We start from the raw sequence: 24178 nt of genomic DNA on the forward strand, positions 1-24178 counted from the left end.
TGTCCCTTGACTCATAAATGGTAAGAAACAAAGAACTCTGCAAGTGGGGTAATTGTCCCAAGTTACAGGACTGTACCAAGTCACCCGAATCTACCGTAGTCACTAGTCAGCTATGGCTAGATTCTCATCCAACTAAAAATGGAACCGTATCACATCATCAAACTGATCAGGATTCAGGAATAACATTTTTGGTTGCAATTGTATAGAATAGCTAGCTTATTTGTTTCAATACGAGGTATAGTTTAGTCGGAAATCGTAAACGTCATTTTTCACCCCTACAAAGAACCACTTACCCCTGTTTTCGAGTAGTACTCAAAAATATCCATTCACTTATAATTATTTATACTAGATTTTCCGACCATGCAACCACAAACTGCTAAGATTTTTTTTTCTCTCAATTATGTTTGGCCCTGGCCTCTATGATTAATAGTCCATTGTTTTTGGTATCTGAATCAGTAATTTTTGTTGCAGATACCTTGCGGTTCGAAAGCCTCTGCGTTACGAAACCTTACAAACCAAAACTAGATGCCAATGCTGGATGGCTTTCACCTGGATCTCGGCAGCAATGCTCTGCAGTCCTCCGCTGTTAGGATTCACCAAGCCCGTCTTCGATAAAGACGCTTTCGTATGCATGCTCGACTGGGGCAGCATGGCCGCCTACTCAGTTACCCTATCTATTCTCGTATTAGGCCCTAGCTTGATAACCATAGTTTATACGTACACGTACATTTTTAATATGCTAAGGAAAATCAGGAGTGGCTTCCCGTTTCACGATAAGGAGTACGCCACTGCCCTTTCGGAAAATTTATCAAATCCTAGTCATATGATGTCGTTTTCGCTGATAGTTGCGTTCTGGTTGTCCTGGACTCCTTATATAGGTGTTAAATTTTACGAATACTTCACTGGACTGAGGCTCCAGGTAAGTTTCGTCATGTGGTGGAAAGCTGTAGCTTTAGGTATAGAATGATTGTTTAACTTAACTAGTGCCTGATTGCACCGACTTAGGTAAATACAATACAGGGTGTTTTCAAAGCTGAGGTTTTTTTCGACAGAAGGTAGAACTCATCAAAGTCGTTTAACCAAAAATTATCTATATAAAATATCCAAGATGGCTGAGATACAACCCCTAGAAGTTCGACAAAATTTCATGGAATTTCAAGTACGGGACTGTGGAAGGTGACTCCGGCATCGCAAAAACGAAACAAAACATAAACATATGGCTGGACAATGAATGGTTCAGTACCAAATTCATCGGATTAGATGCATCAGGTCACTTTTGAGAGAATCATAATTGTTGTATCGTGCAATTTAGGGTGAAAAAAAATGTATAAAATCGAGGCAGTTTCTTGAAAGTACTTATGTTAGTTAGGTTGAAAAAGTGCTATGGTGTTTTCCCATTTCATCCCATTGTTACGACGATTGTTTGAATGTTCGAACAAGAAGATTGTGATGCTAATTGTGGAAAATTCGTCAATAATTTAGACGAATTTTATTGGTGAGATTTTGAAGCATTATTCTATTTTTTACACTTGTGACCTAAGTCCCTTCTGTCAGTTGGTATCGAAATGAGCTATTTCATAAAATCGTGTAAGTTACCAAAAAATAATGAGAACAATTCGGCAATCCTAAGTTTCCATTTTCATTACCACGTAAATATCGAACGAGCCAATATACTGAACGAAACCACATGGTCGAATCAATAAGTTTTTTCCATTGCTTTGCGATAATTCAGCTAACAAATGGTCTAGGGTCGTATTAGGATCTATTTCATTAATCATTTTCAATTTTTTTTTCAACTTTGTCATTTTGAGAGTTTTGTATAGGTAATTTTAGGTGAAACGCTTCATTTTGACCAGTTCTACCTTATGTTGAAAAAAAGCTTCACCTTTAAATACACCCTGTATAGAATTATAGAAATGGGAGAAGTAAGTAAGGGTTAACTTTACGACTGCCTTAAATGAGTTGGTGCAAATTGTTTTTTTTTCTTTGAGATCTATCTCAAAGTCCTGGAAGTTATTTGTTCAATGATGACCTAAGCGCTCTACAGTTAGTTGAGTACCATTATAGTAGCGTAGAGTAGAGTAGCTTTAATGAACAATACTTCAAATGGTATAAGTGTACAATGGTCTACCTCGAAGCTACTGAATAACCATGTTATATTCTTTACTGGTTTGCCATAACTAACTCGATTTTGATTGTTCCAGATTCAATACCTTCATTTCGGTATAATATGGATCGGTTTCATGAACTGCTTCTGGAAGTCGATGTTACTAATAATGCTTAGTCCACAGTTTCGTTTAGCTTTACGAATCTTCTTCATGACAATCTGCTGCAAATACAAGGGTCGACTGCAGGCCGAACTCATAGGTATGGAGGCTGATGATTGACTACCCATCACTCGTGCCAGCCTCTGGACAGGGATAAACTTTCCGTTCACAGGACTGGCAGTTAGAGACTTCGAGTATTTCATCAGGAAAATACGAGAATATTGGTATCAGTATTCAATAGGTGGCCAAGTGCATCGTCATCGATGAATATTTTGTGATAATCGTTACAAAAATTAATTTTAAATGTGAATAATGTAATATATTTTAAAATGCGAAGGTCAATTAATAATAAATGTTTATAGGTTTCAAAAAATAAAACTGAATATAAACTCTCTGAAGTTTTCATAACCCATGGACAAAAAGGAAACACATACATATAAAGGGTGACCTAAACTCATACAAATATTTTAACAGTAGATTCTTGAGGTCAAAAGAAACACTTTTTTACTGTAACATTTTTTCGGAATCGGCTCCGTTTGAAAGATACAGGCTGTTGAAAACCATAAAAAAAATTTTATTTTTAGTTTTCTCACTAACGGTTTTATCGAATAAAATGAATTTGGGAATAAAGTTTTTCATTTATTTGATGAATCTTTTTGAACATAAGATATCACCCACGTCTTCCAGTTTTCTCATAAGGAACATTACGTACTATACGTACCATAAAAATACCAAAAATTCAAAGAACCCAACTCTTTAAACTGAATATTAGAAGGTTTTGTAAAATAAAAGTATTTTTCATATTTTCTGGTATAATGCGCCGTTTTCGAGTAATTTGACGTTCAAAAATTAAAAAGTACCTGTGAAATTGGAAAAATTGGGTACTTGAGTAGATACAACTCTGTTTAAAAGATCCACAGATGTATAGTGTCACCAACTCAATAAAGAACAAAAATTGGGTTAAGTGAGTATTACAGATTTAGCTAGTTATTCTGGAGATAATTTTGTTTTTCAAGGGGTGACAGCTCATTATGAAAACTCAAAATGGCTTTATCTTTTTATCAGGGCCGAATCGGAAAAATTGGTATAGGAAAAAAGTGTTTCTTTTGATCTCAAGAATGTATTGTTGAAATATTTGTATGTGTCAAAGAATCACCCTGTATACCCAGTCACTTAAAAAAAAATACCGAAATGGGAGTAGCTGTGGGGTTTAAATACAGTCGAATCAGTAACTTCATACATCCTAAATACAAGGTTTAAAGGGGGTTGCGTTGCACTGCGACCTTAATATAAAATAATTTCAAAAACTCACCAAAAACATTTTTCCAAATTATTCACAAAATTTTTTCAAAGTTGTAACCAAAGTCTTCTTGTCCACACAGCAGACGTGAAAATGATGCAAAAATAGCACTTAGTCAACGAACAACGTCACAAGCACTTTCTATACAGCGTCTTTTTTTCTTCACAGTTTTTAACTCACTACAATACACTAATTTAACCAAATGATTCGTTCTGATAAAATCCTAGTACAACAGCAATAGGAACTAGCAATTAGAAATCAAACAAAATCGTAATGCAATATAATTTATTACAGGTATAATATATAAATATATACTTCCACCCAATTATAATACAAACGTGATTAATATAATCAGTATAGTAGCAAATATTAACCACATGTGCAACATGACCAACTACAAAATGATTGCCGAAAAGGACTTAGTAGATTACAATGGCATATCGACTAAGGAAGAAAATTTGTGGATAAATGATATAAAATACTGGAATCCCTAAACGTGAATAAAACTAAAATTTTAAGTTAAACATTTTCCTATTTCGCTTCAGCTGTTTCACTTTGAGAATTAATCGCTCGATATTGACCAGAAAAAACAGTGATTTTGCATCGATCATCAATGTGTAGAAGGAAATAAATGAAGTTCATCAAAGTGAAGGTTCATGTTATACCTTGAAATTCTAAATGAATGTCTTCACAATTATAGAACAAAGATCTCCTTGATTATTGGAAAACAAGACAACCCCAAACCTTTTTCACCAAGAGCAGATTCTTTTCCTTTTCCGTTATGTCACTGTTTAACACTGAGGCAAACATATTAAGATAGAAAATAAAGTTATAAAGGACCAAAGTAAATCACACAGCCTACTATATATTGCAATTATTGAAAAAAATATATAAATTTCGGAACTAAGGCCGACTTTGCCATCCTGAATGTAAAATTTTCTAGAAAAGGTAATTTCCTATAATTCAATGTCAATAAACAATATTTTTTTTAAATAATTAATTCTCATTTTCGAAAAGTCGGCCAACGTCCCTGGGATAAAAAAAAAATACCAATTCAGTTCATCAAACAGAGTTGAGCTCAACTGGAGTAATCCTGGCCAAGCATGAGATAAAAAATTTTAAGTAACTAAGATAATGGCAATCTTTCAATTTCAGTATTTTTCTGGCTACATCGCGACTACATCTACAATTTTGTGCTAGGTTTCCCAAAAAGATAGAATTTAGCTGAATGAAAAGGAGATTTTCAGCTTATTAAGAGAATGGAAAAAAATATTTTATTACAAATTGAAATTAATGATATTAAAAGACTTTCAAAAATAATATTTCGTATTTTCACATCCACATGTGTCCAAAAGGGAGAATTTTGCTCCTGTTGCAATTTCCGAAACTTCCACTTTAAACATAATAAATAGCCACATTAGCACAGCGAGATAAAAGTGATAAATTAAAAATATGATCCAACAGATATATGTCTCCTACAAATCGAATTGCACTATATATTATTATTTACTCAGAAATAATGTGTTTGATATTGAAAAATCATAAGCGTTTCATCATAATAACTTTCAGAAGTGAGTATATAAGTTAGAATATTAAACAAGAAAATGTATAAATAATTTAATTAAGACCTATGATCAGAATTTTTCGAGGAATTCACAGAGACAATTCCCGGACTTTCAGAATTACATATTTACACAAATTGAACGATAAAATATTTCCCGATACTTTGCGAAAACTTCCTCAAACTATTTTCATAACACATTAAAGATATGTTAAGAATGCAATCAATAGATCATACCATGATATTATTTAACATTAAATATTCATTAGGTTCTCTTTATGAAATTCATCAACAATTTTAATAACATAAAGAAAGAATAACATCTATTCTTTTGAAGGTGGTTCTGTATAAATATATAATTGGGACATCATGAAACCTTCAAAACGTGGATAAAATCAACGTGTAAATCAAAGCACCAAGTTTCTTTCCTTCAGAAATTATATGTTATCGAATGTATGAAAATAAAAGCAGAAATTATCAGAACATGTGATCTTATGAATCACTGTAAAATCTGACGAAGAAAATAATTGTACTATGAAAAAATCATGTGAATACAGGGTGATTCACGCAAGTATCCACTAGAAGTATCAAGAGAACCGAATGGATTTTATTGTGAAAATTTGTGAATCATAATGAATGTCCGGAATCTATTCAACTAAAATAATTTAGTTATTTCGAATGGGACACCCTGTATTTTATCACATTTTTGGATCCTCCACAAAATTCAAACTACGGTTTAGTTGAACTTCCTCATACCCAAACTTCAAGTTTCTTGAGATATTAATTCATTTGTCTCAAATTTGAAGTTTTGAATGAATTTTTATAAGTTATAGAGTTGAAAATTGTACTACTCCCAGATAATACTCTTTAGATTGTCCAAATTAATCAGAATATTTCCTAAGGAAGTTCAAAATTGACCAAGAATGGTAGTTAAACACGAAAACTTCATTTTTTCGAATAAAACACCCTGTATTTTGATAGACCATTAGACAAAACGCAAAAATCTGTATCTAACAATGTGTCGCACCCTATACCAAAATCTGAAGATTATCCAGAGGTTAAAACAATTCATTCAAAAAAATTTCAGAAAAATTAAAAAATATCTCAACAACTTATCTAAGGGAAAGTTAAAGAAAACCGTAGTTAACGTATTGTGGATAATCCAAAAATGTAATGAAATACAGGATGTCCCATTCAAAAATAACATAGTTGGGCCACATTTCGGGTTATACCTAGACGAAAATATTTCAATTAAAAATATCCACTAAATGATCTCATTTGGTTCACTAGACACTTCAAGTGCACAGTTTTAGTGAAACATATGAATTATATGAAAGAATTCCATTTTGGAAGGATTCACGAGTCCCATAATAAACATCCTAAATAAAATAAAGCATATTCAACTTTGTAAATTTTATATTTCCAATTGATTTAAGCATTTCATTAGCGTCATGCATTTTCAAACAAATGCATCAAATCAAGATTTTACATCATTATAAATATATATCAACTCATAACATTGATATACCCAATCACACACAGCATGATTATATTATATAAATATTTAGGGGTAGGCAAAAAATGTGGCGACGTGACCGCCGAATCCAACAAAGTGGTCAACTTTCGCTGGAGAAACCTCAAAGATTGTCCCTCGATAAATTTGAACGAATAAACATAAGCATATTTTCGTTCTCCAACGAAAGTGACTAGCTGAAAAATCTTTTTCAAGAAATCCTCAACCTCACTCACCACAATAGGCCCTCGAATCAATTTTCCAATAAAACTGGAATCATCACCGAGTTCAGCAAATTTTTTTTTTAAATACATATCGAAATGCACCACATATACTTTTAATTATGAATTAAAATTATATATTAGGACTAATGACTCATATTTTGAATCATCAGAAAATTATCTCTCGATGCAGTCCGGCTTTAAAAACGTCATAATATTAAACGAATTCAATCAGAATCAACGGGAAAAATTATATAATTGTCTTGATAACTTTCAATATTGAATATGAAACAATCGAGGGCATAAATCCAGCCCAAACAAATTCTGTCAATAAACAACACCAAAATAATCAATATTAAAAACAGAAAAAAGGAATTAAAAATAAGATCACTCAATAAAAGTTTAAATAATATTAAAATGTTGGAAATCGCTATCTCATGATTCAAAATAAAAGTGTATACATATATTGTTATGCAGTCTTTGATGCTAACATAAGATTATGTCATGAAAATAGAACCCATTGGGTTATTAAAATTTTTTTCTAGAAAATCGGAATTAGAATATTTACTTGTTGGAGTCGTCCTCGCTGCTCCACCGTTTTTCCTGTTCTTCAAGTTCCTCCTTCCAACGAAGCTCTAGCTCTTTCATATCGTTGGCAATGTCGTCTTCATACATGGTGTCCTCGGATGGTCCAGGTGCCACATTGGCATTCATCGTCAAGTTCCATGAATTAACAATACGGTTCTGAAAAAATATCGTTTCAAACAATATCCACACAACGAAATAGACTTCCACTTAAAAAATAAGTGATTGAAGTAATCGCTCCATAACTTTGACCCCGACAAATGCACAACTATACCATTCACATTTATTTTAGCAGTCGGTTGGCCATGAAATAATTTTCTCAAGTTTTTGTAACTAGAACGGAGTAAGGTTGGCACTCATGAAATGTCGTTAATGTCATAACACCGTTGCCACAACTAATATCAATTTTTATTACGAAAATGCCGAAAGTGATTGAAAAAAGAGGCAGGGTTTCAGGAAGTGCTATTTAGAATTCAGATCCGCTCATTCAAATAGTTATACCCTGATATTCTAAAATCTACAATACGTCAGACAGTAGCGAACATATTCAATGTAAGAGAATTTATATAATATTTCATCTGAATCTAAACGACTTATATTTCAGCTGAATATTTCCACAATCAGAAAGATTGTGAATGAAGAGGATGACAAAGAATTTTCTTCTATTGGGAGACCCAAAAAAGTGGTGGCATTTGGGAATTTTGTGTTTGAGTGAATTATGCGAAAAGTGTACTACAGGATTTTCGATTAATGTCATTGTAGAATAAGTGCCCGAAAATTGATTTTCCTATTTTTCCTTTGACTTGTCCTATACATTATAAATGTCTTAAGGTACCAATAAATACCTAATTATTATTATTATATCAATGAATTAAGATGAACAGCCACAAATACGCTGTTAATTGTTTATTCATGTGAAATTTTTGTTCAAAGGTGAAGTTCATCTTGACTTGAAACTTCCTTTAATTCCTTTTACTTGTATTGATGCAAGATGATTTTTGTTGAAGAATTTAACATTCTTGTTATTATCTGTTAATTCCTTTGGGAGATACCCATTCCCAACCACTGCATCATATGCATTTCATCTTCGGGTTAATATTTTTGAAATCTACAACTGATGCAATGTATTCAAACTTTAGCCAAAGAAGATATCGAACATTAACTCTCCTCAAGCTAGTGCATATTATGATATTATACTGATCTCTTGTATTTTCCATGCAAATAACTGGATTTGGTATGCCTTCAATCAGTTTGTATAAACTTCAATTATGTTCGTCACATATTTTCCGAAGAGATTCGACATTGTGATAAAATAAGCAATAACAGAAACTTCTTCGTAGAACGGGCAACACAGAGTTAATTTAAAACCCAAAAATGTTTTGACAAGCTTCATAACCCCACATTTTCGTACTATAAAGAGTGAAATGTGTCAAATTTCCATGTCCAACCGAGTGCTAAAATAAAAGTGAATGGAGTATACCTAGTGAATTACTCACCAAACATGCCTCCTTCTGTTTCTCATGAATTCCCTGTTCGATCAATTGCAACTCCTGGGTGAGCTTATCACTTTCACTTAGATTGGGAATTTTTTGTGCCGCCAACTTGTTCAGATCCTTCAGCTGCTTCTCCAAATTTCGCAACTGCATGCTGACCCTTTGGGATTCGGCCATTATTTCTTTGGAATGATCCTGCATCCTCGGGTGCATATGCAAATATTGAGGACCTGATTGGAAGTGAAGAGATGATTGTTAAAATTTTAAGTTCCAACGTTTATGGTGGAGAAAAAACTTACTCATCACGTTTCCTGATGGAACAAATGCTCCTTGTGGAATATTTGGCGGGTATATCTGAGGATTGTTGTTGTAGTAGAGTGAGGTTAGCGGACTGCCGGATGACATTGGTCTATGGGCCTGAAATTCCAATCATTTTCAGGTTACATTTCATTTTCCCTTGAAGAATTGAGCCAATGTGTTTAGTTATACTATATTTATTGAGATAGATTTTTCAACTTTGAGTCACGTAATAATTCCGACTCAAAATTGCAATAATAGGGAATACTCCTTCTGACGAGAATGATGTATTTTTTATGAAATATCTTTGAACCTCACATTTTGAAATAACCATTTCAACCGTTTTCCAAAAAAAAAATATTTCAAGCACTTAAAAATGAAAAATAAAAATGGGTATTTAAAATTTGAAGCGTTTCATGTGGATTGCACAAGTTGGCAACATCGACTGATATATGCCTTGATAATAAAAGACAACAAATACATTATCTTGATGAGATAGACAGAGATGGCTGTCTATGAAGTCTGCGACGAACGAGGAAGGTCGTAAAATTTCATGGGATTTTTTATGGCTGGTTGCAGTTGAAGCTCGCCAGACAGTAGGCGCCTGTATATCAACAGCTGTTATTTTATAAACAAGCTGATCGGACATTGTTCTTTTCATTGTCTTGTATGCGCTGTTGCCAAATCGTAAACTCCGCACAAAGCGATTCAAATTTTAAAACCCCATATTTGAAGGATGATTTTGAATAGTTTCCGAGGTGAATTTGAAAAAATCATGAATGAAACTCATAATTATTCAGTTTAAACTTGCATATGCAGTGATAACCCAAATTGAGGAGAATTCCCCATTACAGGGGCATATCGTTAAGTGTGGCCAGTAAAATTCTTTCGAAGATTATAGCTAATCGTCTGATTCCACTCTTAGAAAAGCTATTACCTGAATGCCAGTAGGGTCGAACTAATTTTTACACTGCGATATCTGCAAGAGAAGGCCCGTGAACAACAATAAAGGATCTATACAGCCTACATCGATTTAAGTAAGACCTTCGACTCGGTGAATCGAAACGCGCTATGGAAAATTATGGCCCGTCTTGGAGTACCCGAAAAATTCGTAGCAGTGTGTAAAAGCCTTCATACCAACAACACCGCTAGAATACAGCATAATGGCTCTACAACCGACCATTTCTCAACCAACTCGGGAATAAAACAAGGCTGCGTGTCAGCGCCTTTACTATTCAATATTTTCGCCATAGCTGTCTCGATAATTGCTGACATGAGTATGCCTGTAAGAGGTGTTGGAATAAGATTCAGATTTGATGGATACCTGTTTACCCTGAAGCGCCTCAGAGCAAAAACCCGTGCAAAGTTTATCACGCAACTTCAATGTGCAGACGACTGCGCACTTATAGCTAGCAGCCCAGAGGATCTACAGATAATGCTGGTCACCTATAAACATATATACGAAGCTTTAGGCCTTAGACTCAATACTGACAAAACCAAAATCCTGGTTCTCCAGAAAGCCTTCAAACAGATATCAGCCTGGAAAATAAAACTCTAGAACAGGTCGAGCAGTTCAAATACTTGGGAAGCTTCATAAATACTAGGGCTAACCTGGACGCGGAAATACACAACCGTATCAATTCGGCATCACGGGCATTCTGGAAGCTAAAGGACAGAGTGTTTCAAAATCACGTCCTCAATCTGAAGACCAAGACAGCTGTTTGCAAAGCAGTGGTCCTCCCAACGCTCCTTTACGGAAGCGACAGCTGGACGTCCTACAGGCGACACATTAAACAGCTTGAACAAACGCAACAACGTCATCTGAGACAAATAATTCACATCAGATGGTTCCACAAAGTTTCAAATATAGAAGTCTTGCGAGTTGTATAACAATTGAGACTCAAGTAACGAGGGCCCGACTCAGATGGAGCGGCCACATTCTGAGGATGCAAGACATAAGACTCCCCAAAATAACTCTGTATGGCGAATTCACAGAGGGACCCGGAAACCAGGAGGCCAGTATAAGCGGTTTAAGGATATACTGCATTAATCCATAAAATCAGTTAATGCCAATCATAACTGGGAACAACTAGCGTTAGCCAGATCACAGTGGAGGTCTTTGGTCCACAGTTATAATGGAGACTCGAGAAGAATACAGCGGCGGCCAGATCTGGTTGGTGACTATCAATGCCCGGAGTATGGAAGGATCTGTAGGTCACGGTTGGGTCTCTTCAATCACAGAAGGGCACACAGTCCTCAGTAGCTCTAAGGCCCAGTTTCACAATATATGGTTAAAACAAAGTTATGTATGTAGTGACCAATGGTTAAATCAAAAATTCTGTTTCAGAAAGTGTGGTTTATCGTTTGACTTAAAGTTAACTTGGGGACTTAACCCCGAAAATTTCAAGAGTTTACTAAGAGTTACCTGGACATAGAATTTTCGTGGCGTATGCTTTTCTGCATAGATAACATATTTTGAGTTCTGTCAGAGACAATTCAGCATTTCTTCGAGATTACTGGTTAGGAAGCGTTTTACATGTATTGGATGTTTATTAGTTATTATTTACGAACATCGTGGACGATTATGATGTGAATACTCATAGTAGTGATGAGGAAACAGTGAGGCCCAGAAGATTTGGAGGTAGGAGGAATTATTTTGAGGAATATGTCGACCTGGATTTCTTCTGTTTGGAAGCGAAGAATCGCAGCTCCTTCAATCAGACTATTAAAAGTATAGATGCAAGCAATGATTAAGTCCACAGTTTTTTTACATAATATAGCTTGTAATGAAAATGAGGGACAACCTCCTTCAAGAAGAGAAGAAGAAGCAATGAATTTATATCAAAATGTTGCTGTGCCCCTTATGGGGGATCAAAAATTATTGTCAAATAATAGAACTAGAAGAACTAGACTGAATCTTATGAATAGTTATTATGCAAATATGTTGAATTAGAGTGGTGAATTTTTGAAATAGATTAAAGCATCTCAATTCAAACTCAAATAATCAATAAAAATAGGCTTTTGAAGAATTGTTTAGGAAAACACCTAGATAGATATAAATTATTTAAGGAACTTTAAGTTATAAATGCAAAACTCAATTTTGTTTGAATTTTTCAATAAAGTAATAATTTCTATTGGTCCAGCACAGTTGCACTGTTTTTTCTTATTTCGCACAAGAAAAAACGAACGCTTCAGCTTCACTTAAATCAAAATCCAAACGAAAAATAACCTTTAGTCAATTATGAAACTCATATCGGCACAGAACATCAATCATTCGTACGGTGCTCATACGTTTTATTCCTTTTCTGTCATACTCATAACAATTTTTATATTCTTAAGTTCTTGTTTCACAGAAATACGAAATGTCAGTAATAAATAACCCAAAAGTAGATCTATCGTACACGAGAAACATTACCAACCCTCAGAAAAAAAATTTAACCAATGGTCAAAAAATCATCACTCATTTTTTTGTTGTGAAACGAGCATGTTTTTAAACCTTGGGTTAACTCAAAGGTAGTGGTTAATAAACCACCACTGGTTACCAATGGTTGTGGTTAATAAACCACCACTGGTTACCAATGGTTGTGAAACTGGACCTAAGAGATTATAAGTTTGATGGCACCGATAGTTTTGTTTTTGAGTCTTTCTGTATATTTATTCTCGGTAACGGGACACAGCAATGAATGAATGAATTCCGACTCACCATATTCGACGGCAAACTGGAATCCCTGAACGAAGTCGACTGATTCAGATTGTTGTCTTTGTGCATCCTGGAAATCGGACCGTATTTGTTGATCGACGGCGAATCGTACGGCACGTAGTCGTCGTCTGGCGTCAGAATGGAATCCGATCTGACAAACGTCGGCCCGGTGTTGATGTGGGGCGGCAGAAAGCTATAGGGCGACGACGGGCTATCCATATCGATTTGGGACTCTTGACGTGCCAGTGTAGTAGCGTCGTTAGAGATCGCAGTTGCCGCGTTCTTTCCAACGACTTTCTCAAGCAGAGAAATTACTTCTTGCTTCCGCTGATATAATTCGGCGAGACTCTTTCCCTGGCCCCGAGGTAACTTCGGTTGGATCGGTAGGTTTTGGTTCTTCGACTGTGAAAAATAATTTATTGATTTTTATTCGACATCGATTATGGCGACTTATCAGTTATCACAAACAATGTATATACAGTGGGAGTGGTTAGGTTATGTTAGGTTAGGTTAGGAATATGATAATAGGTTTTGGAATAAATTCAATAAATCCAACAAATATTTTTCTGTAAATACATATACTCAGACCGACAAGAATTGCACTCTTTTTGATGAAACAGGCTTTCGAAATTGCTCGCAATAGATTTAGCGTGTTAAAAAACCTATATTTGCTTACCAAACTTTCGTATATCTAACACTGTTCACGAAAGAATCAAATTTTTAATTTTTCCGTTACTTTCGAGTTGGGTGGTATATAGCACAAAAATTATAGTAGATTTAAACGTGATACATACTCTAAACCTTTCTAGTGATAAATCTCGACATTTCATCCACCCCGGTGCAACAGTTTGATCTTGAAGAAGTTTTAACTTTTTGGGAATTTTTCGAAAGTCAACTTTCGAGTCGTTTTTCTTCCAGGAAAATTATCGCAGATCTGAATGTAATACATATTTTAAAAGAGCAATTCTTCTGGTAATAAATCTGAGAGGTTCACCCATCTCGGCGCAACCGTTCGTTCTTGAGGAAGTTTCAACTGAACCCAACTTTATGGGAATTTTTCGAAGGTCAGATTTCGAGTAGTTTTTCTTCCAGGATAATTATAGTACATCTAAATGTGATACATATTCTAAAAGAGAAATTCTTCTAGTAATAAATCTGAGAAGTTCACCCATCTCGGCGCAACCGTTCGGTCTTGAGGAAGTTTTAACTGATCCTAACTTTTTGGGAATTTTTCGAAGGCCAGCTTTCGAGTAGTTTTTCTGCCAGGAAAATCATCGTAGATCTAAATGTGATACATATTCTGGAAGAGCAATTCTTCTAGTAATAAATCTGACAAGTTCACAAACTTCGGTGCAACCGTTCGATCTTGAGAAAGTTTTAACTGAACCCAACTTTTCGGGAATTTTTCGAAGGTCAGCTTTCGCGTAGCGTATCTTCCAGATAATCATCGTAGATCTAAACGTGATACATATTCGGAAAGAGTCACTCTTCTAGTAATAAATCTGATAATTTCATCCATTTCGGCACCAACGTTAGGTCTTGACGAATTGTCAAGTGAAATTTGCAATTATTGAAAAATGCCATTTCCAAGATGAAAATCTAAAAGAAGGGAGATAGGCTTCCGAAATTGCTCGCAATAGATTCAGCGTGTTCGAAAAACCTATATTTTCAAACTTCAAATATCCGGCCCTGTTTAGGAGAAAATAATTTTGTCTTTCGAATTTTCGAGTTGACTCCGAAGAGCTCTCTGGAGTGCAATTCTCTATTAAAGCATCAACTGTTTGGATTCCTAGAATCTTCAAAACAAATTCTATGCACTCCATATCCTAAGACAGAAATAGAACATCCTGATCTTCAGACAGACCCAAAAAATCAAGATTTTGGAAATCGAGCTTTTTTTGCTAGGGTGGAAGCCTGATTATATAATAACCAGAAATCCCAATTGGATCAGAGGAATATAACAGGAGATATCGCAGATTGAAAATTGCAATTTTTGAAAAAATGCCATTTCCAAGATGAAAATCTGAACTGGGAGAAATAGGCTTTAGAAATTGCTCGCAATAGATTCAGCGTGTCCGAATACCAATATTTGCTCACCAAACTTTCGGATATCTAACACTGTTTACCAGAAAATCTTTTTTTTTTAATTTTTCCATTTTTCAACTTTCGAGTTAGGTAGTCTCTAGCAGAAAAATCACAGTGGATTCAAACTCGATACATACTTTAAAAGGGCAACCTTCCTAGTGATAATTCTTGACATTTCATATACCTCGGCCCAACCCTTCGATCTTGAGGAAGTTTTAACTGAACCCAACATCGAGTCGCATATCTTCCAGGAAAATTATCGTAGATTTAAATGCGATACATATTGGCCTATAACTCGAAAACAAAAGAAGATAGTTGAATGCAGTTGACGGCATTATTAATTTCTCAAAAAAAGACGACTGAATCTTACGTTCATTTTCCTCTATCTCGTTGTGTTAAAAAATTTTAGTTCTTGAATCACCAATTTTGCCCACGCTGTACCTCTATACCGAATATTTGATTAAAGTGCAAAAAAGTAAATTTTCTCTCGAATATCCACTCAAATTTCTGAGCAGTATGTTTCATTGAGCTGAATCAGATTCTACAATTGCCTCGTTCCAGAATCGCATCTTTTCCATCTGTTACGTCAATACCGTCCAATCAGAGCGTAGATCTACGTCTATCTACGAATCAGAGCAAATTCTGCTCGCTCTCTTTCCTCCGAGATGTAATTCTGGAACTCTACTATTTTCGAATTAGTTGATGTTGTACATCTCTTTAACGTCAATGAAGAAAGGTTCACATGTGTAACTTAATATAGGTACCATTTAAGAATAATAAAAAAAAAAAATTAGGATTGCCATTTAAAAAATTATCGATGACGCTGTATGAAATTATCTCACATCAAAAAGAGCACAAGTTAAAATATTAATCGACATGTCAGAGCATATTCACAACAAAAACTTGTCTTTAATTTACCGAATTTATACTATTTATCTAGAGACTCGTACTATACTGTTCAGCTAAGCCAACTTGCTCTTGAGCTGAGCATTCGTAACTTTCCTCATAAGCAGGAAAAATATTCACTTCTTTGTACTCACAATGTCCCAATTGATGGATCTGGTAGTCTCCGCTGGCATATTAGGACGATTCAAATCGGCGAATTCCGGAGATGGAAAATAGTTCTGGCCATTGTTCGAAGAAACCATCACGTTCTGTTGGTTATTACCGTACATTTCGTGCGGTGAAAAATGACCAATACTGTTAGCGTACATTTGCTGGGGCGTAGAGTGATGCTGATTCGATCTCAGGTAATTGGCGCTGTAAGGAGGAACGTCATAACCTAAAAATCAAAATATTAGCTTCGCTTCACATCGAATCATGGGATAACGTCAACTCACTCATCCCTTGAACCATTCCCGGCACCATGGAAGGCATGGATACAGGACTGGGCGCCGCGGTATTCGGTACAGGCGTGTAATAGTCTTCAGGCTGGTTATAGTTCTTGTCGGATGGGCTCTGGCTGTCTATCCTGTGTTCCTTGTTCCTAATCATAGATTTCCGATTTTTCGCCCTGTACTTCTCCAGCTCCTCATTCGAATGGGCAAAGGTACAGTTCGTACTCCTTGGACAGCTGCCCCTAAGAGTCAGATCACGACACATACTGATCTTATATTTAGCGTGTTGGGAATGGGTGGTGTCCTGAAGTTTACGGTTTCCGTATTGATGGATGAAATCCACAAGACCTGCAACCACTTGTTGTACCGCTTCTAGGGCCTCGCTGAATTCCTTCCAAGACGGTGTAGCAGATTCTTGTGGGAAATGAATGGTATAAACATTTTTTCGAAAAAAAAAAAACTACAGCAAAAGTGGAAACAAGGCCACCAGAGAGCAGATTACTTTCTTTGAATTCATGAATAAGGGAATTAACAGTTCCGTGTTGAATTATACGAGGATATATTGAAAAATTCTTAGCCTACTGTAGAACCAAACAAAATTTCAATGTCAAAATATTTTATTACTCAACATATTCTCCTCTTAATTGGATACATTCATTTCAGCGAAACAGCAACGTTTCTAGACCTTTCAAAAAAATTTTTTCTTCTTGCTCTGCCAACCACACCTCCACAGCTTTTATCACCTCCTTGTTGGAAGAAAATTTACGACCTTTTAAACTTTTTTTTCAGTTGAGGGAAGAGACGATAGTCGGATGGAGCCAAATCTGGCGAATAAGGGGGGTGTTCCAGTAATTAAAACTCTAAATAACGAATTTTTTGCATGGCAACATGAGATTTGTGTGCAGGAGCGTTGTCCTGCAAAAACAAAACAACTTTGGATAGCTTTCCGCATCTTTTCTCTTTAATTTTTTTCCGTAGAGTGGTCAGTAATGTCGAATAGTAATCTCCGGTTATTGTTCTACCCTTATCCAAAAAAATCAATCATGATTACTCCATGACAATCCCAAAAAACTGAAGTAAGAACTTTTCCAGCAGATTTTGAACACGAAACTTCTTAGGTCTTGGGGCAACAGAATGTCGCCATTCCATCGATTGTTGCTTTGTTTCTGCATCGTAGAAATGTACCCAAGTCTTATCCATAGTAACAATTCGGTTGAAGAAGTCTACATCGTTTTCAAGTCGAGCACAGATCAAACTCGATGCTTCTACCCTTGAACGTTTTTCTTCAATATTCAAACATTTGGATTTTGGATCCGTTTTGCAGCAATTTTTCTCAGGTCCAAATTGACGTGAATATATCATCTTCAATGGAAAATTTACCTCTTTTGAAGCTTGCAGTCCAATCTTTTACGATCGCATACGAAAGACAATAATCACCAAGGGTATTAAGCATATCTTCGTAATTTTGCTTACCTCTTAACCCTTTTAAATACAGGTACTTGATGATGGCTCGATACTCCAATTTTTCGATTTTCACAATTTCGGTGGAGATCTTCCTTTTAATTTATTGCGTAACTCTGGTGCACTTTTTTTATATCGATTGAAATTTATTCTGGGACGATTCTGCATTTGCTGAAACTTTTTAGGGTTTTCACTCCCAATCTCTGAAACAAAATCTATTAAAAAATGAAATAAACGATTTGCTCCTGCGTAAATTCCTGCAATAATTTGTCAGGAGCAAATCAACTAGAAAAAATTCTTGCCTAACAATGAACTGATTTTCGTCTGATGAAGGAGTCTGATATAGACTCTGAAACGTTATAATATAAAATTATAATTTCAACGTTCTTTATTTTCAGTTCATTGTAAGGCAACAATTTTTTCTAGTTGATTTGCTCCTGACAAATTAGTGCAAGAATTTACGCAGGAGTAAATCGTTTATTTCATTTTTTAATCGATTTTGTTTCAGAGATTAGGAGTGAAAACCCTAAAAAGTTACTTTTTCGACCTCAAACTTCACACTGACACTTCTAATGAGTTATTGTTCCTTGCTATGGTAACGCAATATTTTTTTTTAGGAATGAAATGGTCTAAGCTTACTAGATATCAATACATCCTCGTATATTCAAAATGAAAGATTGAATTCTTTTGTTGATTCTCTTTGGCATAATTTAATGGTCTGAATTTAAAAAAATTACCTGCACTTGGGTCTATTGCAGCCAGAAGTTCCAGGTGGGGCCTCAGAGCCGACAGCTTTCCCGGATCCCCCGTTCTCTGGAGTGCAATAAGTAGTTCCTGCACGCTTTGAGCGAAGGACTGCGGCGTCTGCAACTTATCGATGATGCTCTGCATGTGCGACTTATGGGCGGTGTCGCCATACAGCAGAGCGGACCACTGATCCGGGGCTATTCTCAGACCGGCCTCCGTCGCGATTTGTACGATTTGTGCATCGTGTTCTCTTCGTAGCGCTTCGTACGTACGGAACTCCTCTTTCAGTTGCATCAGGGATGAATCGCCCTCTCTCTTTGAAACCTGCGAATAGTGACGGGGTGAAGTTAGACGAGATCGCGTCAAAAGCTATGAGGCGAAATCTTATAAGCTACCATAGTGTCAGCTGCAAAATTTCAAAACGCAGAAAGCCTCTAAAAAAATTAGGATGTTACTGACTGATTCCGTGAACATTCGAAAACTGTACAAATGAATGGAATTTTCAGGGCAGCTTGATTAATCATATTAGCTTAATATTCAGAAATACAAAAAAGGTCGCACAAAATAGGTGTAAACTTCAGCAGTCACCTTTTTAATCTTGAATTTGAAGATTATGAAAAAAAATACAGAAAAAACTATCTTTTATTACTTTAAAAGGGTTAAAATGGTTCCCTGCAGATCAATATTTGCTTATAGTTCGGGAGCCGACGATGCTATATCGGGATTTACTCGAGTGTCGTGGAGACCTAGTGGATTTTGAAGATTAGATGGTAGAAAGAAAAAAAGGTTCTATGATGTATGCACTTTCAGCGGTGGGGAAAGCGTCTGCAGGGTCTCAAAGATGTAAAAAAAAATCGTCAGGTGTACATACTCGAGCGTGTCAGATTAAGATACTGTATATGCTCTACGTGTCTCTGATAATGAATTCATGCATATCTGACAGTTTGCGCGGTGGGACTGGCCGTACGGAAGAGTTGACAATGGTAAAAAAAAAATTCCAGCGTGTCAGATTTTTGGAGGATATGTTAATTTTACCCAGAGGAAGCCACTTTTCAAGGGACTGACAATTTGGACGTGACGCAAGGTCACAGCGGTCCTTTGAAAATGTGAAAAAAAATCGTTACTCGTACATACTCGAGCGTTTCAGATTTTCATACAGATGGTTAATCTGGGTGTTGTAGACGTGTTGACCCATTAATCTGACACTAATCAGGGGGGGTTTTCTTAATCTGACCCTTTTTTTCGAATATTTCCCTCCCTGTACCTCTGTATTCATTATGACAGTTGAAGATAATAAAATTCTACACAACTTTTGTGTGAAGCAATTTTACATACTCTTAACCGTTCTCGAGTTAGAGGGCAATAAGGGCGAGAAGCTTAGCCACACATGCGAAAGGGCAAGGTCAATGTAGAATCCCAGTCTAATCTACAATTTTCAAAATGCCAAGGTATTTCTATTATGACAATTTCGAAATTAGTCGCGAAAATTTTAGTGTTGTCTGTGACTGAACCTTATAATGTACTATTTTCCAACGAGTGAATTTTTCCTTCAGCATGTATCACTTAACACCTCGCATTAATCGCCATATATCTCAAGAACGTTTGAACGTAGAAAAAATTGCTTGGGACAAAATTTGAAGAAAATGTTATGCTCTACAGCTTTTATAATGAATGCGAAAAAGATTTGAAACCCAGGGAAGGAAAAAATTCAAAAAAACTGATTTTTTTGTCCTTTATGGCCAATTTTTATTGTTTCGGCTTACTAAAACTGTCAGATTATATTTTTTCCGTTATTCTTGAATCATTAACTTCAAAATAAGAAAAAACGCCACCGCGCTCGAGAATGTACACGTAACGTTTTTTTTTTGCAACTTTGGCGACCTCCCACACATTTTCGACATGCTTAAATTGTCACATTAAGAGAATATATACTTTTCAACATGTAATTAACCACATATATCTTAATCTGACACGCTCGAGTATGTACAATTATCGTTTTTTTTTTACTATTCTTTGTCCTAGACAATTCCCCCTATATACAAGTCTTATTATTGGTAGAGGTACTCTACAGGGTCCAAGGTATGTCCCCTTATCTATCTGACACGCTCGAGTAAATCCCGAATTTTCCTCTTCGGCTCCCCAACTATTACTCTGAGCACTCTCTCTATTACACAGAGTAAATATTTTCTGATTTGGATGCAGAACACACACTTTTTCACATACTTATTGTAAACATTTCCTGTGTTACCTTAAAGCATGAAGCTCTGTATAAAAGTTGCACAACATGCCCAATACTTGTTTTTGAGGCTTGAGGAAAATGGGGTTCTAGCCTCTGCACAACGAACATCACTAGAACTTTCCTCGATAAAGCTGATCCATCTTCCAAAGCTAGCAGTACCAATTTCAAAACTTCTTCTTGCATAGCTGAAATAAAATCACATTGTACATTCATACTCAAAAATTATTTTGGACAAATTCAGTACCAAATCAACTTTTGTCATCCATTTCGTAAGGAACCCGAAGAGGTCAAATAACACGGAAGTTTTGAAAGCAAATTTAACAGACCACCCATAACATTGCAATATTACTACAAAATAGGAACACTGTCGAGCAAACAAAAATTACGAACAGAAAAATGAACGAGTTGTAGAGAATATAGACAAAAATTAACATTTGCTTTGAAATATCTAGATTTATGATTTTTTTTCTGATACTTTATCATATATATTTCAATAATGGGTTTTTGAAAATATGAAACGTTCCAAACCAATCGTTCTTTTATTTCCCCTTATATATTTTTACGTATACGCAAATTATTAACTTCAATTCCTGAGCAGAGTATTTCCCTATATTTGATTTGAAAGTTTACTGTAACAACTTGGGAGATTGAGAGAATTTTTGAAAGCTGCCACATTCAATAAACCAAACACACAAATATAAAAAAGTCGGGAAATTTCGAGCGCTTGTTTCAATTCATAATCAGAGCGGTCATCCATCCAAGTACTGAACTCGCACAGCGATGCTGCAAGGAAAGAGTATTTTTCTACTACAGTGCGCTTTTACCCTTTTTATGAACTCATCCATTAGTGGATAGCAGCGGAAGAAGAAGAAGAATGCACTCATTTCAAATTCTAAACTTTCTCACACGGCTGGACAGACTAAAAATATCGAACTTGATAGGTTTGGAACATTTTTCGGTTCAGAATTCGAAAATTACTGAAATACAGGCAGAATGAAAAAAAATTTCATTTGAATATTTTCATCAAATTGACCGTTAGGAGAAATTCCGTCAATATTCGGCAAGTAATCACGTATGTACTGGTATTTTAAAGTGATTAGTCATCCTCCAATCGATCTAATCGTCGTAAAATAAGATTCCATCAAACAACAACTTATGACATAGTAGCAAATAAAAATATCTATTGCCAGGGTCAATGTATGCAATTATCAATTCACCTTCATCTATGACTAAACACTAAACTCACAATGTGGTTGGGACTCAGGATTTTCCACTGGGTAAATAGTTTTCAGTCCATAAAATTGGATAGAAGAAGCGGAAATACCGCTGCATATATTGCGTGAAAAGCGGTAAATTATCATAATTTGAAATAATACAAACTTTGTAACTGCCATAAAATAACAAAAATTTCAGAGAATTCTACTGTAACATAGTTCTAGAGTACTAAGGTCTGGTTTATGAAAATTATCTCAATTTGAATTTCACACAGATAAGTATTTCATTATTTAAATTCAAAACTAAAACTATATATACTATATTTATCTTTGAATTTTGAAGAGGCATAATATAACGATGAGAAAATCCAATACAGTATTTGTTGCCATTATGTAATAATGGAAATATCTTGCCTGGACCAAGCATAAATAACACCAAAAATCAAATATTTCAACTATTACGAGGTATTGCCCAATCATGATTTCAAAAGTATGTAGTAATTTAACCGGAATAAAATATCGCCGAAATTTTTCAATCAAGAAATAATTGACAATTGTAAAATACCATATGTATTTGGATCATAATTTGATATTCTGGAAGTTCAGGAAGAAACATAAGGCATAAAGCTAAGAACAGTAAAAATTCCTTTCACACATTCCAAATCACTTCTTTATACAAAAGCTACAGAAGAATTAGGTGATTAAGAAATGGAAATTTAATTGTACACTCAAATATTATCAGTGTTCCTATTAAAGTAGTAGTGGAAGACTAGCATTTTCAGTAACATAATGAGAAAATAATTTTGTGGAAAGTGGAACAAATTATTGAAACTCACTAAATTGAAATAAATTTTGAAAATTTCATGAAAGAATATTAAAGAATTGGAGAAAGGTGAAAACAAAATTCCCATATCTTATGAAACCACAATAAAAATTTCATGAGTCATCAATTACCTGGGTTGATCTAATAACTTTCAAAATGCTATCAGATATCACTCATTAAATTAGGAATTGTTAGGAATTATTATGTGAAAAATTGATTGGCCCCCTGAAATGTTCCTAATGCAGAACAACAATTTAATCATGACTTTCCCTATGAAGTTCTCTCAACTGATCTTTGACTTTTTTCCCTATTAAACTTCAAATGTTTTTTTGTATTTTAACAATATTGAATAAGAATGAATGCTGATAAAACTTACCAGGACCTAGAAACTGACAACCTCTGGCTCTAACAGCAGCCCAAAGATTATTAGACAGCTGCTGGGGGTTCTGATGTTGTAAAATCAATTCCGTCACTGTTCTCTCCCCCAAAGACCTGGCAGCTCTCATTGCTCTGGTTCTTCCCTCATCCTCAACAAGTTGACAATTTATCAAGGTGACCAACTTCCTTTGCATAGGCCTCGAAAGTATACTACCACCCCCAGATACACTTCCATTAGGAAATGGTTTGAGATAGAGAGCCAACTTTTCAACACACTTTTTAGAAGTGAGATATAAACTTGTGAACTCCCTTGGTATGATTTTAAGGTCGATAGTTTCCTCATGTTCACTCTTATTCAATGGTATAATAAGTTGAAGTAAAGCTGTGTTGATTGGTAAATTTTCGATGTCTATACTTATAACATTTTGCTCGAATGGGCATTGCTTTCTATGTAAGTTTGATAAACATGCCTTGCATATTGTATGTCCACAACCTAAGCTTATGGGACTCCTTAGAGCTCCATCAAATGTGTGGCAACATACTGGACAAGACAGAAATTCCGTCCACTGTGGTGCCTGTATGGGCATTCTGAAAAAAGTCAAAACATGCTAATGTTAGATATTTGCGGATATTTGTAAGTTTGTCAAAATCAGGTGATACAGAGGTGTCAATGTGGCATATTTCTAGAAAAATTCAGGAGTATTTCTTTCACATATTGAATTTATGATTTTTCTAATTTATTCATCATGAAGTGAATATTCCTAATACGAGAGAAACATTTAAAAATATTTTACCTTAAATATTGCAAAACAGAACATCACATTATGCATCAATGACAGATCATAACATTTTTTGTTGTGAAGTCATATAACTGTCAGATGAGTAACAAGACTTGTCAAATACGTCAATGTCAATATTAAATTAGCATATTTCCTACGTTCCATCACGCGTAACGTT

General features: G+C 35.2%; 2 protein-coding genes across 3 annotated transcripts in view; one reads left to right on the forward strand and one right to left on the reverse strand.

Annotated features, from left to right (window-relative positions):
* LOC123313321 (G-protein coupled receptor 52-like) overlaps positions 1-2660 on the forward strand; it is a 29458-nt gene extending 26798 nt beyond the window's left edge. For both annotated transcript variants that reach the window (XM_044898171.1, XM_044898162.1), the window contains exons 4-5: positions 472-919; positions 2205-2660. In XM_044898171.1, the coding sequence (XP_044754106.1) occupies positions 472-919; positions 2205-2387 (631 nt within the window). In that variant the 3' untranslated portion in view covers positions 2388-2660. The remainder of the gene's footprint in view (positions 1-471; positions 920-2204) is intronic.
* Positions 2661-6526: 3866 nt separating this feature from the next.
* LOC123308545 (roquin-1) lies at positions 6527-24115 on the reverse strand. The gene is made up of 10 exons (XM_044891259.1): positions 24016-24115; positions 23220-23809; positions 20816-20991; positions 18558-18891; positions 16363-16773; positions 16063-16304; positions 12941-13339; positions 9240-9357; positions 8944-9170; positions 6527-7606 (listed from the first exon to the last, which is right to left on the reverse strand). The coding sequence occupies exons 2-10, from the start codon at positions 23806-23808 to the stop codon at positions 7427-7429; spliced, it is 2676 nt and encodes an 891-aa protein (XP_044747194.1). The 5' UTR covers position 23809; positions 24016-24115; the 3' UTR covers positions 6527-7426.
* Positions 24116-24178: the final 63 nt, after the last annotated feature.

The sequence above is a fragment of the Coccinella septempunctata genome, chromosome 1 (genome assembly GCF_907165205.1).
Source record: "Coccinella septempunctata chromosome 1, icCocSept1.1, whole genome shotgun sequence".
Lineage (NCBI taxonomy): Eukaryota > Metazoa > Arthropoda > Insecta > Coleoptera > Coccinellidae > Coccinella > Coccinella septempunctata.

Excerpts from the sequence above, each read along its gene's own strand:
- LOC123308545 (XM_044891259.1), bottom strand. The coding sequence starts at position 23,808 with ATGCCCATACAGGCACCACAGTGGACGGAATTTCTGTCTTGTCCAGTA. Across the intron at positions 16,774-18,557 it reads TGCAATAGACCCAAGTGCAG|AATCTGCTACACCGTCTTGG; the intron begins GTAATTTTTTTA and ends ATTTCCCACAAG. Across the intron at positions 9,171-9,239 it reads TCCATCAGGAAACGTGATGA|GTCCTCAATATTTGCATATG; the intron begins GTAAGTTTTTTC and ends ACTTCCAATCAG.